Source organism: Nerophis ophidion, linkage group LG26 (genome assembly GCF_033978795.1).
Source record: "Nerophis ophidion isolate RoL-2023_Sa linkage group LG26, RoL_Noph_v1.0, whole genome shotgun sequence".
Lineage (NCBI taxonomy): Eukaryota > Metazoa > Chordata > Actinopteri > Syngnathiformes > Syngnathidae > Nerophis > Nerophis ophidion.
Genome location: NC_084636.1, coordinates 2,899,181 through 2,917,774, shown reverse-complemented (window position 1 = coordinate 2,917,774; position 18,594 = coordinate 2,899,181). Strand labels below are relative to the sequence as shown.

The 18,594-nt window shown below is 39.7% G+C and overlaps 1 protein-coding gene across 1 annotated transcript in view; it reads left to right on the top strand.

Moving 5' to 3' along the window:
* szt2 (SZT2 subunit of KICSTOR complex) overlaps positions 1-18,594 on the top strand; it is a 222,500-nt gene that overhangs the window by 175,587 nt on the left and 28,319 nt on the right. The window contains exons 60-65 of the mRNA XM_061887771.1: positions 3,751-3,830; positions 11,938-12,063; positions 12,122-12,312; positions 14,727-14,823; positions 17,673-17,753; positions 17,927-18,001. Of these exons, the coding sequence (XP_061743755.1) occupies positions 3,751-3,830; positions 11,938-12,063; positions 12,122-12,312; positions 14,727-14,823; positions 17,673-17,753; positions 17,927-18,001 (650 nt within the window). The remainder of the gene's footprint in view (positions 1-3,750; positions 3,831-11,937; positions 12,064-12,121; positions 12,313-14,726; positions 14,824-17,672; positions 17,754-17,926; positions 18,002-18,594) is intronic.

Genomic DNA, 18,594 nt, shown 5'->3' with positions numbered 1-18,594 from the left:
TTATATATGCGTATATATTTGTATATATGATGTGTATGTATTTGTGTATATGTAGGAATATATACTGTATAAATATACACACTTATATGCATATGTGTGTGTATATGTATACAGTCTATATACATACATACATATACATACAAAAAAATGTGTGTGTGTATATATATATATATATATATATATATATAAGTGTGTGTGCATATACAGTATATATATATATACAGTGCCCTCCATAATTATTGGCACCCCTGGTTGAGATGTGTTAAAAGCCTTAAAATAAATTCAGTGTTTATTGCAGAAGAATACTGTCACACTGAAAATTGTAGGAAAATGTAGCCTTCAACTCAAATGAATTGTAAGAAAATAAAAAAATCCCTGACTAAAAAATAATTATTTTTCATTAAATCACCTGTTCCACAATTATTGGCACCCTTAACAATTCCCAGGAAATAAATATAATTGAAGCATTTCTGTCATTTCTACAGTAGTTTACAAAGTTTACCAGAGTACGTAAGAACATTTAATTAGTAATTCATCACTTCCTGTTTCCCTGGGGTATAAATATGACGTGACACCGAGGCCATTTCTCTTATCCACTCTTAAACATGGGAAAGACAAAGGAACACAGCATACAAGTGAGGCAGATGTGCGTCGACCTTCACAGGTCAGGCAGAGGCTACAAGAAGATTGCCACTCAACTGCAGCTGCCCATATCCACTGTGAGAGGAATAATTAAGAAGTTCAAAACAACTGGAACAGTGGTAAATAAGCCTGGACGAGGACCCAAGTTTATTTTGCCACCACGCACAGTGAGGAGGATGGTAAGAGAAATCAAAAGATCTCCAAAGCTCACTGTTACAGAATTACAACAAATGGTAGCATCCTGGGGTCACAAAGTCTCCAAATCAACCATCAGGCGCTGTCTACACGCCAACAAGCTGTTTGGGAGGCATGCACGGAGAAAACCTTTCCTCACTCACAATCATAAACGCAAGCGTCTGGAGTTCGCCAAACGGTATTGGGGCTTCAACTGGGACCGTGTGCTTTGGTCAGATGAGACCAAGATTGAGCTTTTTGGCAACAAACACTCTAAGTGGGTCTGGCGTACCACGAAAGATGCGCATGCTGAAAAGCACCTCATACCCACTGTGAAGTATGGGGGTGGGTCAGTGATGCTGTGGGGCTGTTTCACTTCCAAAGGCCCTGGGAACCTTGTTAGGGTGCATGGCATCATGAATGCTTTGAAATACCAGGACATTTTAAATCAAAATCTGTTGCCCTCTGCCCGAAAGCTGAAGCTGGGTCGTCACTGGGTCTTTCAGCAAGACAATGACCCTAAACATATGGCCAAATCTACACAGAAATGGTTCACCAGACACAAAATCAAGCTCCTCCCATGGCCATCTCAGTCCCCTGACCTCAACCCCATTGAGAACCTGTGGGGTGAGCTGAAAAGGAGAGTACAGAGGAGAGGACCCAGGTCTCTGGATGATTTAGAGAGATTCTGCAAAGAGGAATGGCTGAAAATCCCTCTTTCTGTCTTTGCCCATCTTGTGAAACATTATAGGAGAAGATTAGGTGCTGTTTTGTTGGCAAAAGGGGGTTGTACAAAATATTAACACCAGGGGTGCTAATAATTGTGACACACATTATTTGATGTCAAATAATTATTTCTTTATGTGGGATTTTTTCCCCACTGAATAAATGCACTTGTATTGAAGGTTGGATTTTTCTCTTTTTTTCCATTAAGGTCCCATATTATTTAGAAAAAAAATAAAATAATTGGAAGCTAAAAAACACATCTCAACCAGGGGTGCCAATAATTATGGAGGGCACTGTATATATATATATATGTATGTGTGTGTGTATGTGTATATTTATAAATGTGTGTGTATGTGTATATGTATATATATGTGTGTGTGTGTGTGTGTGTATATATATATATACATATATGTATGTATGTAGGTGTGTGCGTATATATATATATACATACATATATATATATATATATATATATATATATATATATATATATACACATACATATATACAGTACATATACACAAAAGTGTATACACACATGTGTATACTCTTGTGTATGTATATATATATATACATACACAAAAAATGTGTATATATACACTGTGTATGAATATATATATATAATGTTTATAAATGTTTGTATATTATATATGCGTATATATTTGTGTATATGATGTGTATGTATTTGTGTCTATGTATGAATATATATTGTATATATATACACACTTATATGCATATGTGTGTGTATGTATATATATACAGTCTATATACATATATATATACAAAAACATTTATATATGTGTGTGTGTGTGTGTATATATTTGTGTGTGTATAAATGTTTGTATATTATATACATATTCTTGTATATATATGACATGTGTTAGTATTAAATCAATCAATCAATGTTTATTTATATAGCCCCAAATCACAAGTATCTCAAAGGGCTGCACAAACCACAGCGACATCCTCGGTAGGCCCACATAGGGGACGTCGGTGACAGTGACAATGATGACAATGAGAGGGGTGGGTGGCCCACATATGCGTATGCGGTGTATGTATGTATATACATATCATGTGTATATGTATAAATATATCTGTAATGTGTGTGTATGTATATATATATATATATATATATATATATATATATAATGTGTGTATGTATATACAATGTATCTATGTATAAATATATATGTGTGTGTATATATATGTATATATGCATGTGTATATATACATATGCATGTGTGTGTATGTATATAAATATGTATATATACATATATGTATATACTGTATATATATTTATATATATATATATATATATACATGCACATATATACATGCATGTGTATATATAATTGGATATTAAGCATATGTGAAAGTACAACTTCTACCGTGTTTACATGACAACATTCCTAAAGTCTGTCCCCTAGAGGGGGGGGATTGCCCACATCTGAGGTCCTCTCCAAGGTTTCTCATAGTCAGCATTGTCACTGGCGTCCCACTGGATGTGAATTCTCCCTGCCCACTGGGTGTGAGTTTTCCTTGCCCTTTTGTGGGTTCTTCCGAGGATGTCGTAGTCGTAATGATTTGTGCAGTCCTTTGAGACATTTGTGATTTAGGGCTATATAAATAAACTTTGATTGATTGATTGAAAGTTTTTTTTATACAATCAGAAATATCAAGCAGCTAAATTGTAGCAAACATGGATAAGTGTGGAGAGAGTGTTTTGCATTTTCGCCATTATTCTTTGTAATGAATTTAAATTGGTGTAATTTACATTACATTACATTACATTACACAAAGTTCAATGAGCCGGTTGTGTTGTGTGTGTGAACATGTTTGTTGATTTTCTTTTTCTGCAGTATGACTAGCGAAGGTTGTTTGGATTGGGTCATATAAGTTGATGCTGTGCTGTTTAGCTTGCAAGTTCAATTAATAGTTGAGATAATTTTGTTGGCTACCATATGGCGACAAAGAGACCCCTGGCTACTTGTATATGACATGAATATAGTGCCTCTCACTATTGTTTATTGAACTCCTGCCAGCCCATGGGTCAAATTGAAGATGCCGTAGTTTGGACACCGCTTGGCTAAAGCACTGATCAACACTTTTTTATATTTAGTAACGTTTTCTGGTGTTTGCCATGATCCGCACGTTACACAAAGACACAGAGCTCCTCATCGTCTGACACTTTTTTTCTTCGTGTGGCAGAACTGGAGAAGCAGATGAAGATCGAGAACCTGTTTGTCACGTGGCAGCAGAGGTCGGCTCAGTCCAACATGCCCATCGCGGTGAGTGCTCAGAGAAACCATCACACTGCCCATCGCGGTGAGTGCTCAGAGAAACCAGCACACTGCCCATCGCGGTAAGTTCTCAGAGAAACCATCACACTGCCCATCGCAGTGATTGCTCAGAGAAACCATCACACTGCCCATCGCGGTGAGTGCTCAGAGAAACCAGCACACTGCCCATCGCGGTAAGTTCTCAGAGAAACCATCACACTGCCCATCGCGGTGATTGCTCAGAGAAACCATCACACTGCCCATCACGGTGATTGCTCAGAGAAACCATCACACTGCCCATCGCGTTAGTGCGCAGAGAAATAATCACACTGCTCATTGCGGTGATTGCTCAGAGAAGCCATCACACTGCTCGTCGCGGTGATTGCTCAGAGAAACCATCACACTGCTCATCGCGGTGATTGCTCAGAGAAGCCATCACACTGCTCGTCGCGGTGATTGCTCAGAGAAACCATAACACTGCTCATCGCGGTGATTGCTCAGAGAAACCATCACACTGCCCGTCGCGGTGAGTGCTCAGAGAAACCATAACACTGCTCATCGCGGTGATTGCTCAGAGAAACCATCACACTGCCCACATTGGCAGTTAAGGCTGCCATCAGAGGGCCGATTTTAACAGTGAACTACTGATGAATTTGCCCTTGCGTTTTATTATTGAATATTTTTTTTTACACCCGCCATAAAAAAATAATCTGTTTATTTCCCATTAATATTCTGGTCAGCATTTTTGAAAAGCAAAATCTACAGATTTGTTTAAACATTTTATTACAGTAGATTGAAAACAGTACCCACTGTTTATTTACCATTTCAAAATGGTACCACAGTTATTTTACGTTAAAATACTGGCAGCTTAGTTGCCACAATCTTACTGTAGAACTTAAGGTATTTTGTACTGTAAACAGAAAAACACTACCACTGTTTATCTCTGGCTACTTAGCTGCCAGTTTTTTGCCCTAAATTAACTTCCATTTACAGTAGGGATGTCCCGATCCAGGTTTTTGCACTTCCGATCCGATGCCGATACTGGCCTATCTGAGCATGTATTAAAGTTTAAAGTTATTTAGCCTACTTAGTTGTCAGATTCATGTTGGAAAGGATTTTACTACTCTTGATAACAACTAGCCAGCTGAATTAAGTGAGTTTGAATAATACACAATAGTTGGTATTCAAGGATGAACACAATATATCAAAAATTATACATGACAAACATAAATGGCATCATTAAACAGTAAAAAAGTGAACAGTATAAACTGCAAATAATGCTGTAAACATTATTAAAAAAAAGCGAAACACACAAACAACCTGAGTAGGATAAAATGTCTATAACTCAGCATCAATACTTATTCTTGAACAAGTGTAAACTTAAAAAAAAATATCTACACACTCCCTTCAATTGTTTGCCCCCCCCTGACTGGGGCAAACTATTGAAGTCCAAGCATAATGGGGAGATTCTTTCTAACAAAGACGAGCACTTGAAGATGCTCAGGTGTCAGCCTGCTCCTGTCCTCATCTATGATGAGTGCTAAAAAGCCTCTCACTCGCAAGAGTCATTAAAATGTCATACAACTTTACCACCACGCTTGACTTTATTGTGGCATGTTTTGCACTCCACCTCTTCATCTTTTTCGTTTTGTAGGGTAAAATTATCCCACACAGCTGACATTTTTACCGTAACTTTTAATTCACACGGCCGTCTGAATGGTTAGAATGCAGACCTGTGAATGTTTTGAAGGTGTGCTGGAAAATTCAGAACGGAGTGTAGGGAGCAGCAGAAGAGTGGAATGTATTATTTAAATCGGTGCGTTGGAAACCACGGACCGAAGTTTTTTTAAAAACGATCTGGATATGCATTTTCCCATGCCTTGCAGATACGCATTTTTTGGCAAATATCGGCGGCCGATCCGATCCAAATATCGGATCGGGACAACCCGAATTTACAGTAACAACAACCGTAGGTTTTACAGTAAAAAAAAAAAAAAAAGGCAACGTAGTCGGCAACATTTTATAGTGAAGAGTTTTTTGAAATTTACAGTTTTCGATTGAATATGCTGTAAAAAACTAAGTAATTGTATAGTAATATTTATTGTCCTTTTTATAGTGATGGATAACTTGCTTTAAAACCATAAGTCAAGCAGATTTTGAAGTATTTATTTTATTTTAACAAATACAAATGTGTGGAAACGATGGTAATATAATATTTGTTGCATATACATATATATATATATATATATGTATATATATATATATATATATATGTGTGTATATATATATATATATATATATATGTGTGTATATATATATATATATATATATATATATATATATATATATATATATATATATATATATTGCCTAATATTAACATTTAAAAGATATGCAATTTCATGCAGTGCATATAAATATATTTTGTCAAAATGGAAAGAACAAATACATTCAGTACAAAAACATAAGGTACTTCATTGATGCATATCCATCCATTTTCTACCGCTTATTCCCTTTTGGGGTCGCGGGGGGCGCTGGCGCCTATCTCAGCTACAATCGGGCGGAAGGCGGGGGTACACCCTGGACAAGTCGCCACCTCATCGCAGATTGATGCATATTTTCCTAGACATTCGCATTAGTTTTGGATGATACCACAAATTTAGGTATGGATCCGATACCAAGTAGTTACAGGATCATACATTGGTCATATTCAAAGTCCTGGTGTGTCCAGGGACGTATTTACTGACTTTATAAACATAATATGAATTTTTTAAAAAGGACAAAAGATTTTGTGACGGTAAAAAATATCAATGTAATCATAGTAGTATCGACTAGATACGCTATTGTACTTGGTATCGTTACAGTGGATGTCAGGTGTAGATCCACCCATGACATTTGTTTACATTTTGACTCCGGTGAGCTATTGTAGCCTCCTACGCTGTGTAGTGAAGCATGTTTAGCTATTCCTCGTCCTGCAGTGATAATGATACTTGTAAGAAACTTATTTTGTCGCCAAGGAGGCGAGGATTAGTGATTTAAAAGTAGCTAAAACACTGTGGATGGACGTTAGCTGCTAGCTAGCTAGTCATATCTTAAAGAACCTCTTCCTGAGGATGTTTCAGTGTTATAACTTCACCTTTATCGTCACTTTTTACACCAAAATGCGTCCATTCTCCCTTTTCTGTCTACACAATGTGTCTGCTTGTAAGTACTCTGTGTGTGTGCGCTGCCCAACATGCTCCACTGCTTGTAAAACCAGCAATTTCCCCTACGTGACCTAAAAAAAAAGTGGAGGTAGGGGTTTGGAACCAGTATTTTTTAGAGGCTGTATAGTACCGAATATGATTCATTAGTATCGCTGTACTAGTATAGTACCGGTTAGTGGTTAGAGTGTCCGCCCTGAGATGGGTAGGTTGTGAGTTCAAGCCCCGGCCGAGTCATACCACAGATGATAAAAATGGGAGCCGTTACCTCCCTGCTCGGCACTCAGCATCAAGGCTTGGAATTGGGGGTTAAAGCACCAATAATGATTACCGGGCGCGGCCACCATGCTGCTCACTGCTCCCCTCACCTCCCAGGGGGTAAACAAGGGGTTTGGTCAAATGCAGGGAATTATTTCACCACACCTAGTGTGTGTGTGTGTGTGACTATCATTGCAACTTTAACTTTAATTCTCCCTTTTCTGTCTACACACTGTGTCTGCTTGTAAGTACTCTGTGCGTGTGCGCTGCCCAACATGCTCCACTGCTCGTAAAACCAGCAATGTCTTGACGTGACGACGCGCGGTCAGGCCCTAAAAAAAGGGGATGTAAGGAACAGGTACTTTTTAGAGGCGGTATAGTACCGAATATGATTCATTAGTATCGCAGTAGTATTGTACCGTGATACCTGTACAACCCTAGTGATCGGTATCAGTATCGACCAATTTCACTCATGGATGTTAGGAATCTGCAGCATAAACCTGATCGGAACATCCCCAGTCCGGAATATTCCGGTGCTTTTAGGTGGAAGTCACAGTGTGCTTGCTCATTAGAAACCAGGTGTATTGATTGGTTGAGCCCCCCCCCCACCCGTAACAGTGGATATTGATCACCTGCTCAGTGGCCTAGGGCACTGGTCCCCAACCACCGGGCCGCAGAAGAAAAAAAAATCAACATAAAAAACACAATATACACTTAAAAATAGTGCACTAACCACAAAAACTCCCCTTTTCATGACAAAGAAGAAAAAAAAAATAAAAGAAAAAAAAGGACAACCCTCCTCCCCGGGCCGCGGGACAAATTATTAAGCGTTGACCGGTCCGCGGATACAAAAAGGTTGGGGACCACTGGCCTAGGGGTTAGAGCAGGGATGTTCAAAGTACGGCCCGGGGGCCATTTGCGGCCCGCAGCTAATTGTTTACCGGCCCGCCACACACTCTGGAAATGCTACTGCAAAAATAAAAAAGGACATTAAAAATATTGGAATGAGGTGAAATCTAACGAGAAAAAGTTGCAATGTTGACATAAAGCTGCCATGCAGGCTGTTTTTTTTTTTTTCCTTTTGTCCTTATTTTACCATGTAAAAACCATCTTTACCATGAATTGATTAACAAGGACTCAAACAAGTTGAAAAACTTATTGGGGTGTTACCATTTAGTGGTCAATTGTACAGAATATGTACTGTACTGTGCAATCTACTAATTACACGTTTCAATCAATCAATTATTAATTTTGATTTTTTTTTTTGCCATTGCTCAAAACCCCCAAAAAATGACCAAAAAAAATCCATGTTATAATGAATTATTTTCAAAGCTCCAATTAGTTCAAAAAATTCACTTTGAAATGTTTTATGTGGTAAACATTGCATATGTTGTGTGGTTGCCATATAAAAACTAAGTTTTCTTTGACAAAAGAGCATAAAACAAACAAAATAATAGTTCAAACGTAAAATCAGCAGATATATCTGAATTTCTCCCGTCCAAAGGCAAAACCCAGTAACTCAATGTTGGTCAAAACTGAGCTGATAATAATTTTGGAGTTCCTAGGTGATATGCTATACATTAGTGTATGCGATATTGTAATTTGTTCCGTAAGTAAGCTGTTACGCGCATGGCAGGACCTAGCAACTACCACATAACCGCGTAGATACAACAGAAAAACCTAGTATCTCAAGGGACAAATCGGAGCTTCTTTGTCAGTTGCCTTGCTGTCTTGAATGAGACATTTGCAGGAATGGGGGCCGACGGTCAAGCTGATTATGTGATATTATGGCACGAGGGGATATTTGGACGTTGCAAGCACCTTCATTAAATGTATTCTTCTTGATTCTTCCCCTTGCATACTCTTTTGGGCAGATAACTGTGGAGGTCAAAATAAAAAACTGGACGCTGTACACGGCTCTTGCCCGATGTGCAAACGCAGAATGGGGCCCACCCGAGATTGTGATCAAATATCTGGAGAAAGGGCACACGTTCATGAGAGCAGATTCAATCCATGGCTCAATCGGCAAGAAAATGAAAGCTCAAGAAAACATCCATACCTTTGATGACTTTGTAGATCTTTGTAAGACAGCATCAAGATAGATTGGTTTTCCTTTGTTTTCTCAAAATCAGCTAGAAGTGAGTTACTAGGTTTTGCCTTTGGACGGGAGAGTTGATCTCGTAACTTAAGTGTTGAAAGTTAAAAAAAAAAGTAATAAATATGTATCACTTTATGAGTGGGGCACCTTTTGGATCCCAAATATATTTAGAGGTATTTTATTGATCTTTTTGCTGTGATTACTCCAAAATAATAGCAAATTCAAATCAATGGTGTCCTGCATTATTGATCTCTTAGGGCTCTAATTACTAAAAACTGCATATTTCAGTTTTACTATTAAAAAACAAGGATGTTTTTGACACAGAAAAGCAATAAAAACTTTTTTTTTTTTTTAAGTTGATATATAGAGATTTACTGTAGGCGTTAAATAAAAAATAATAATAAAAATGTGACTTATTTTTAACATTTTAATAGCTGAAACCCTTTATGGTTCCCGGGACCCCTAAAGGTAAAATACATATTAAAAGTCCATATATTTTGTTATGGTTTGAAAATGAAAAATATCAAAATGGCCCTCGCATCAATCAATCAATCAAAGTTTATTTATATAGCCCCAAATCACAAATGTCTCAAAGGACTGCACAAATCATTACGACTACAACATCCTCGGAAGAACCCACAAAAGGGCAAGGAAAACTCACACCCAGTGGGCAGGGAGAATTCACATCCAGTGGGACGCCAGTGACAATGATGACTATGAGAAACCTTGGAGAGGACCTCAGATGTGGGCAACCCCCCCACCCCCCTCTAGGGGACCGAAAGCAATGGATGTCGAGCGGGTCTAACATGATACTGTGAAAGTTCAATCCATAGTGGCTCCAACACAGCCGCGAGAGTTCAGTTCAAAGCGGATCCAAGACAGCAGCGAGAGTCCCGTCCACAGGAAACCATCCCAAGCGGAGGCGGATCAGCAGCATAGAGATGTCCCCAACCGATACACAGGCGAGCGGTCCATCCTGGGTCCCGACGAGCGGTCCATCCTGGGTCTCGACTCTGAAACAACCAGTACTTCATCCATGGTCATCGGACCGGAGAGTGGGACATAGGAGAAAAAAGAAAAGAAGCGGCTGATCAACTGGTCTAAAAAGGAGGTCTATTTAAAGGCTAGAGTATACAGATGAGTTTTAAGGTGAGACTTAAATGCTTCTACTGAGGTGGCATCTCGAACTGTTACCGGGAGGGCATTCCAGAGTACTGGAGCCCGAACGGAAAACGCTCTATAGCCCGCAGACTTTTTTGGGCTCTAGGAATCACTAATAAGCCGGAGTCCTTTGAACGCAGATTTCTTGCCGGGACATATGGTACAATACAATCGGCAAGATAGGATGGAGCTAGACCGTGTAGTATTTTATACGTAAGTAGTAAAACCTTAAAGTCACATCTTAAGTGCACAGGAAGCCAGTGCAGGTGAGCCAGTACAGGTGTGTATGTATGTATATATGTATATAAACGTATATACAGCAGTATAGGTATATATGTATGTATAAAAGTATATACAGTATAGGTATATGTGTATGTATATATGTATATAAGGGTATATACAGTATAGGTATATATGTATATAAAGGTATATACAGTATAGGTATATATGTATGTATATATGTATATAAAAGTATATACAGTATAGGTATATATGTATATAAAGGTATATACAGTATAGGTATATATGTATGTATATATGTATATAAAAGTATATACACTATAGGTATATATGTATGTATATATGTATATAAAGGTATATACACTATAGGTATATATGTATATAAAGGTATATACAGTATAGGTATATATGTATGTATATATGTATATAAAGGTATATACAGTATATGTATATATGTATGTATATATGTATATAAAGGTATATACAGTATAGGTATATATGTATGTATATATGTATATAAAGGTATATACAGTATAGGTATATATGTATGTATATATGTATATAAAGGTATATACAGTACAGGCGTAATGTGATCAAACTTTCTTGTTCTTGTCAAAAGTCTAGCAGCCGCATTTGGTACCAACTGTAATCTTTTAATGCTAGACATGGGGAGACCCGAAAATAATACGTTACAGTAATCGAGACGAGACGTAACAAACGCATGGATAATGATCTCAGCGTCTTTAGTGGACAAAATGGAGCGAATTTTAGCGATATTACGGAGATGAAATGCTTTAATTTTTCCGTGTGCGGCCCTCAGTGGAAAAAGTTTGGACACCCCTGGGTTAGAGTGTCCGCCCTGAGATGGGTAGGTCGTGAGTTCAAACCCCGGCCGAGTCATACCAAAGACTATAAAAATGGGAGCCATTACCACTCAGCATCAAGGCTTGGAATTGGGGGTTAAAACACCAAAATATGATTCCCGGGCGTGGCCACGGCTGCTGCTCACTGCTCCCCTCACCTCCCAGGGTGTGAACAAGGAGATGTGTCAAATGCAGAGGACAAATGTCACCACACCTAGTGTGTGTGTGTGTGTGTGTGTGTGTGTGTGTGACTATTATTGCTGCTTTAACTTCAACTTAGGTGTGTTCCTCAGCTGGCAGACCTGGAGACCTTGAAGCAGTCCTCCAGGCTGGTCCACTACTGCGCCACGCCGCTCCTCTTCGACCCCGTCTTCCGTAAGCAGATCCAGGAGGAACAAGCGGTGCCGCCGCCAGCGAAGGTACGTGAGACCCTTTTGACTAAGACCCTCCCGTTCTAAAAAATGGTCTCTCCGCCAGAAGCGGCATCGCTCCAGCGACTCCACGGCGTCGGGCCGCGACCGCAGCTACAGCGCCGACTCGGCCGACATCCTGAAGCAGGAGCCGTGGCTGCTGGACATCTCCAGCAGCTTCCTGCAGCAGTACGTGCAGTACCTGCAGAGCATGGGCTTCATCCTGGTCCAGGTGCGGCCTCAGTCCCCGGCACGCAGGTCTGTACCTCGCTTCTTTCAGCGCAGCCGTGTCCAAAGTGCGGCCCGCAGCTAATCGTTTACCGGCCCGCCACGCATTCTGCAAAAACTGCAAAATTGATAGTATTGCAAAAATAAAACATTTAAAAAAGGTGGATTGAGGTGAAATCTAATGAGAAAAAGTGGCAATGTTGACACAAAGCTGCCATGCAGGCAGTTTTTTTGTTCCTTTTGTCTTTATTTCCTTTTTTTTTTCCATTGTTCAGTGTAAAACAAAAATCAGTGTAAATGAATAATCAGTGCATAAAGATTCAGTGTAAAAAAATAATAATGTGTGAAAAATCAGTATGAATCAAAATTGAGGTTTTAAAGCAGGGGTGTCCAAAGTGCGGCCCGGGGGCCATTTGTGGCCCGCAGCTAATCGTTTACCGGCCCGCCACACATTCTGCAAAAAATTGCAAAATTGATCGTATTGCAAAAATAAAACATTTAAAAAAGGTGGATTGAGGTGAAATCTAATGAGAAAAAGTGACAATGTTGACACAAAGCTGCCATTCAGGCAGTTGTTTTGTTCCTTTTGTCTTTATTTTCTTTTTTTTTCCATTGTTCAGTGTAAAACAAAAATCAATGTAAATGAATAATCAGTGCATAAAGATTCAGTGTAAAAAAATAATAATGTGTAAAAAATCAGTATGAATCAAAATTGAGGTTTTAAACCAGGGGTGTCCAAAGTGCGGCCCGGGGGCCATTTGTGGCCCGCAGCTAATCGTTTACCGGCCCGCCACGCATTCTGCAAAAACTGCAAAATTGATAGTATTGCAAAAATAAAACATTTAAAAAAGGTGGATTGAGGTGAAATCTAATGAGAAAAAGTGGCAATGTTGACACAAAGCTGCCATGCAGGCAGTTTTTTTGTTCCTTTTGTCTTTATTTTCTTTTTTTTTTCCATTGTTCAGTGTAAAACAAAAATCAATGTAAATGAATAATCAGTGCAAAAAAATAATAATGTGTAAAAAATCAGTATGAATCAAAATTGAGGTTTTAAACCAGGGGTGTCCAAAGTGCGGCCCGCAGCTAATCGTTTACCGGCCCGCCACGCATTCTGCAAAAAATTGCAAAATTGATAGTATTGCAAAAATAAAAAGGTGGAATGAAGTGAAATCTAATGAGAAAAAGTGACAATGTTGACACAAAGCTGCCATGCAGGCAGTTTTTTTGTTCCTTTTGTCTTTATTTTCTTTTTTTTTCCATTGTTCAGTGTAAAACAAAAATCAGTGTAAATGAATAATCAGTGCATAAAGATTCAGTGCAAAAAAATAATAATGTGTAAAAAATCAGTATGAATCAAAATTGAGGTTTTAAACCAGGGGTGTCCAAAGTGCGGCCCGGGGGCCATTTGTGGCCCGCAGCTAATCATTTACCGGCCCGCCACACATTCTGCAAAAAATTGCAAAATTGATCGTATTGCAAAAATAAAAAGGTGGAATGAGGTGAAATCTAATGAGAAAAAGTGACAATGTTGACACAAAGCTGCCATGCAGGCAGTTTTTTCCATTGCTCAAAAAAAAAGGACAAAAAAATCTGTTGTAATGAATTATTACTTAAAAATTATCACTTTAAAATGTTTTATGTGGAAAAAATATTGCATATGTTGTGTGGTTGCCATAGAAAAACATCAAAGTTTTGACAAAAGAGCATAAAACAAACAAAATAATAGTTCAAACTTAAAATCGACAGATATATCGGAAGTTGATCTTGAAATTTAAGTGTTAAAGTTATTTTAAAAACTAATAAAAATGCATCACTTTATGAGTGAGGAACCTTTCAGATCTGAAATATATTTAGTAGGATTTTATTTAACTTTTCACTGTGATTACTCAAAAATATTCAATTAAAATCAATGGTGTCCTGCATTATTGATCTTTGAGGGCTTTAATTGCTAAATAAAGGAACTCTCCTGAAGGAATAAATAAAGTACTATCTATCTAAATACTGCATATTTCAGTTTTACTATAAAAAACTAAGTAGTCTTTGACAGAAAAGGCATAAAACCTTATTTGTTTTACTTTATATCAACCTCAAGTTGATAGAGATTTACTGTAAGCATTAAATTAAAAAAAAATTATAATAGTTTGACTTATTTTTAACATTTTAGTGACTGAGACCCTCTATGCTCCCCAGGAGCCCTAAGGATTAAAAAAAAAAATCCATATATTTTGTTATGGTTTGAAAATGAAAAATATCAAAATGGCCCCCGCATGCTTACATTTTTCCGTGTGCGGCCCTCTGTGGAAAAAGTTTGGACACCCCTGTTTTAGCGCCACACGCATTTTCTCACTTTTTTCTTGGGAAACATCCGCTCGCCGTCACTTTGGAGGCTTGTGACATATGTGACTCGCTGGATCCACACTCACCCCCCCCCCCCTCCCCCGCAGCATCGCCCGGGCTCGTGCCGCCATGCTGAACTCCATGTCGTCGGAGGGCAGGATGTCTTTTTCTTATGTGAAGCAGAAGAGCGAGGACAGCCCCAAGGTGAGAGCAGCACTGTCTCCAGAATGTTGCAGAAAGAGGGGGGGGGGGGGGGGGGGGCGGTCATTTTAGTGAGAATCTGTACAAAGGTGTTTAATCGGTGTCATGCTTTTCAATATTTTTAGTCAGGAAGGCTTTGCAACCTCGCTGAAGTTGTCACCTTGTGGAAATGGTAAATGAAAAGTGAATACAATGGTTTGCAAATCCTTTTCAACTTATATTCAATTGAATAGACTGCAGAGACATGATATTTAATGTTCACACTAAAAAACTTCCATCTTCTTCCGTTTATCTGAGGAGGGGTCGCGGGGGCAGCAGCCTAAGCAGGAAAGCCCAGACTTCCCTCCTCCCAGCCACTTGGTCCAGCTCCTCTCAGGACTCTGACAATATTATGTTAGATCCACTATGGACTGGACTCTCACTATTATGTTAGATCCACTATGGACTGGACTCTGACACTGTTATGTTAGATCCACTATGGACTGGACTCTCACTATTATGTTAGATCCACTATGGACTGGACTCTGACACTGTTATGTTAGATCCACTATGGACTGGACTCTCACTATTATGTTAGATCCACTATGGCCTGGACTCTCACACTATTATGTTAGATCCACTATGGACTGGACTCTCACTATTATGTTAGATCCACTATGGACTGGACTCTCACTATTATGTTAGATCCACTATGTACTGGACTCTCACACTATTATGTTAGATCCACTATGGACTGGACTCTCACTATTATGTTAGATCCACTTTGGATTGGACTCACACTATTATGTTAGATCCACTATGGACTGGACTCTCACACTATTATGTTAGATCCACTATGGACTGGACTCTCACTATTATGTTAGATCCACTATGTACTGGACTCTCACACTATTATGTTAGATCCACTATGGACTGGACTCTCACTATTATGTTAGATCCACTTTGGATTGGACTCACACTATTATGTTAGATCCACTATGGACTGGACTCTCACACTATTATGTTAGATCCACTATGGACTGGACTCTCTCACTATTATGTTAGATCCACTCTGGACTGGACTCTCACACTGTTATGTTAGATCCACTATGGACTGGACTCTCACACTATTATGTTGGATCCACTACGGACTGGACTCTCACACTATTATGTTAGATCCACTATGGACTGGACTCTCACTATTATGTTAGATCCACTATGGACTGGACTCTCACTATTATGTTAGATCCACTATGGACTGGACTCTCACACTATTATGTTGGATCCACTACGGACTGGACTCTCACACTATTATGTTAGATCCACTATGGACTGGACTCTCACTATTATGTTAGATCCACTATGGACTGGACTCTCACTATTATGTTAGATCCACTATGGACTGGACTCTTAATATTATGTTAGATCCACTATAGACTGGACTCTCACTATTATGTTAGATCCACTATGGACTGGACTCTCACACTATTATGTTAGATCCACTGTGGACTGGACTCTCACACTATTATGTTAGATCCACTATGGACTGGACTCTCACACTATTATGTTAGATCCACTGTGGACTGGACTCTCACACTATTATGTTAGATCCACTATGGACTGGACTCTCACACTATTATGTTAGATCCACTGTGGACTGGACTCTCACACTATTATGTTAGATCCACTATGGACTGGACTCTCACTATTATGTTAGATCCACTATGGACTGGGCTCTCACTATTATGTTAGATCCACTATGGACTGGACTCTCACACTATTATGTTAGATCCACTATGGACTGGACTCTCACACTATTATGTTAGATCCACTATGGACTGGACTCTCACACTATTATGTTAGATTCACTATGGACTGGACTCTCACTATTATGTTAGATCCACTATGGACTGGATTCTCACACTATTATGTTAGATCCACTATGGACTGGACTCTCACACTATTACGTTAGATCCACTATGGACTGGACTCTCACACTATTATGTTAGATCCACTATGGACTGGACTCTCACACTATTATGTTAGATCCACTATGGACTGGACTCTCACACTATTATGTTAGATCCACTATGGACTGGACTCTCACACTATTATGTTAGATCCACTATGGACTGGACTCTCACTATTATGTTAGATCCACTATGGACTGGACTCTCACACTATTATGTTAGATCCACTATGGACTGGACTCTCACACTATTATGTTAGATCCACTATGGACTGGACTCTCACACTATTATGTTAGATCCACTATGGACTGGACTCTCACACTATTATGTTAGATCCACTATGGACTGGACTCTCCCACTATTATGTTAGATCCACTATGGACTGGACTCTCACACTATTATGTTAGATCCACTATGGACTGGACTCTCACACTATTATGTTAGATCCACTATGGAACAGACAAGAGGCTGTCTTTGTTGCACTAAGCTAAAGGCTTGGACAATTCCATCGTGTATGATGGGAGGAGACGGGTGGGGTTATCTATTGTGGTCCAAGACTTGCCCAAGCTCGATCCAGGACCAGTCCAAGCCCGAGGCAATCTTTTTTTTTTTTTTCTATGTGACCGAAAAAAATATCTGTTTACATACCCCCCATTCCTTTAGAACCAGCTGTTATGTAGACAGGGAAAGTCCAAATAAAAAGAGGTGGCGGACAATCTTTCGCCAGAGCGTGCTGGGGACTGTACAAGAGTGGACGTTTCTCCTCAAATTGAGCCAAATGGAACTCTGTCCCGGTTTAATTCCTTGCTTCTTGTCTCGTTTAATAGATGTCCTCAGTGTTTGAACCTGACAGACACTCTACTTGTGAATAACAGACTTGCCGTCATGTTTTTTTTTTTTCAGACCACGGTGTCCGCCACCACCGCTTATCACCTCCAGAGGGCGCTGCCAGGCGGAATCGTGCTAATAGAGCTGGCTTTTCAGGTAAGAGGTAATGTGGCCAGTATATTAGGAATAGCTTTTAGCAGAAGGTTGGCTGAGAAGCAGAATTGACAAAGTGGTGTTCAGTTAGCACTTGCTGCACCTGCCAGGTAGCGGGGGCGTTTTAATAGAGCGCTTTGCCGCCTAACGACGCTGTGATGTCCTCTCGCCCGCAGGGCTGCTACTTCTGTGTCAAGCAGTACGCGCTGGAGTGTTCCCGCATACCCATGGGACAGTCGGTCAACTCGCAGGTAGGAGCCGAGCCAGGACCGTGTCGATAATTGTGGGCGTGGCCACCCTGATGGGTGTCATTCTTGTCGTGCAGGGGTGCCCAACTACTTTTTTCAACTACTTCATATATATATATATACAACATATATATAGTGGTGGTCAAAAGTGTACGTACACTTGCAAAGAACTTGATGTCATGGCTGTCTTGAGTTTCCAATCATTTCTACAACTCTTATTTTTTTTGTGATGTAGTGATTGCAGCACATACTTGTTGCTCACCAAAAAAAAATCATGAAGTTTGCTTCTTTAATGAATTTATTATGGCTCTACTGAAAATGTGAGCAATCAAAAGTATCCATCCATCCATCTTCTTCCGCTTATCCGAGGTCGGGTCGCGGGGGCAGCAGCCTAAGCAGGGAAGCCCAGACTTCCCTCTCCCCAGCCACTTCGTCTAGCTCTTCCCGGGGGATCCCGAGGCGTTCCCAGGCCAGCCGGGAGACATAGTCTTCCCAACGTGTCCTGGGTCTTCCCCGTGGCCTCCTACCAGCTGGACGTGCCCTAAACACCTCCCTAGGGAGGCGTTCGGGTGGCATCCTGACCAGATGCCCGAACC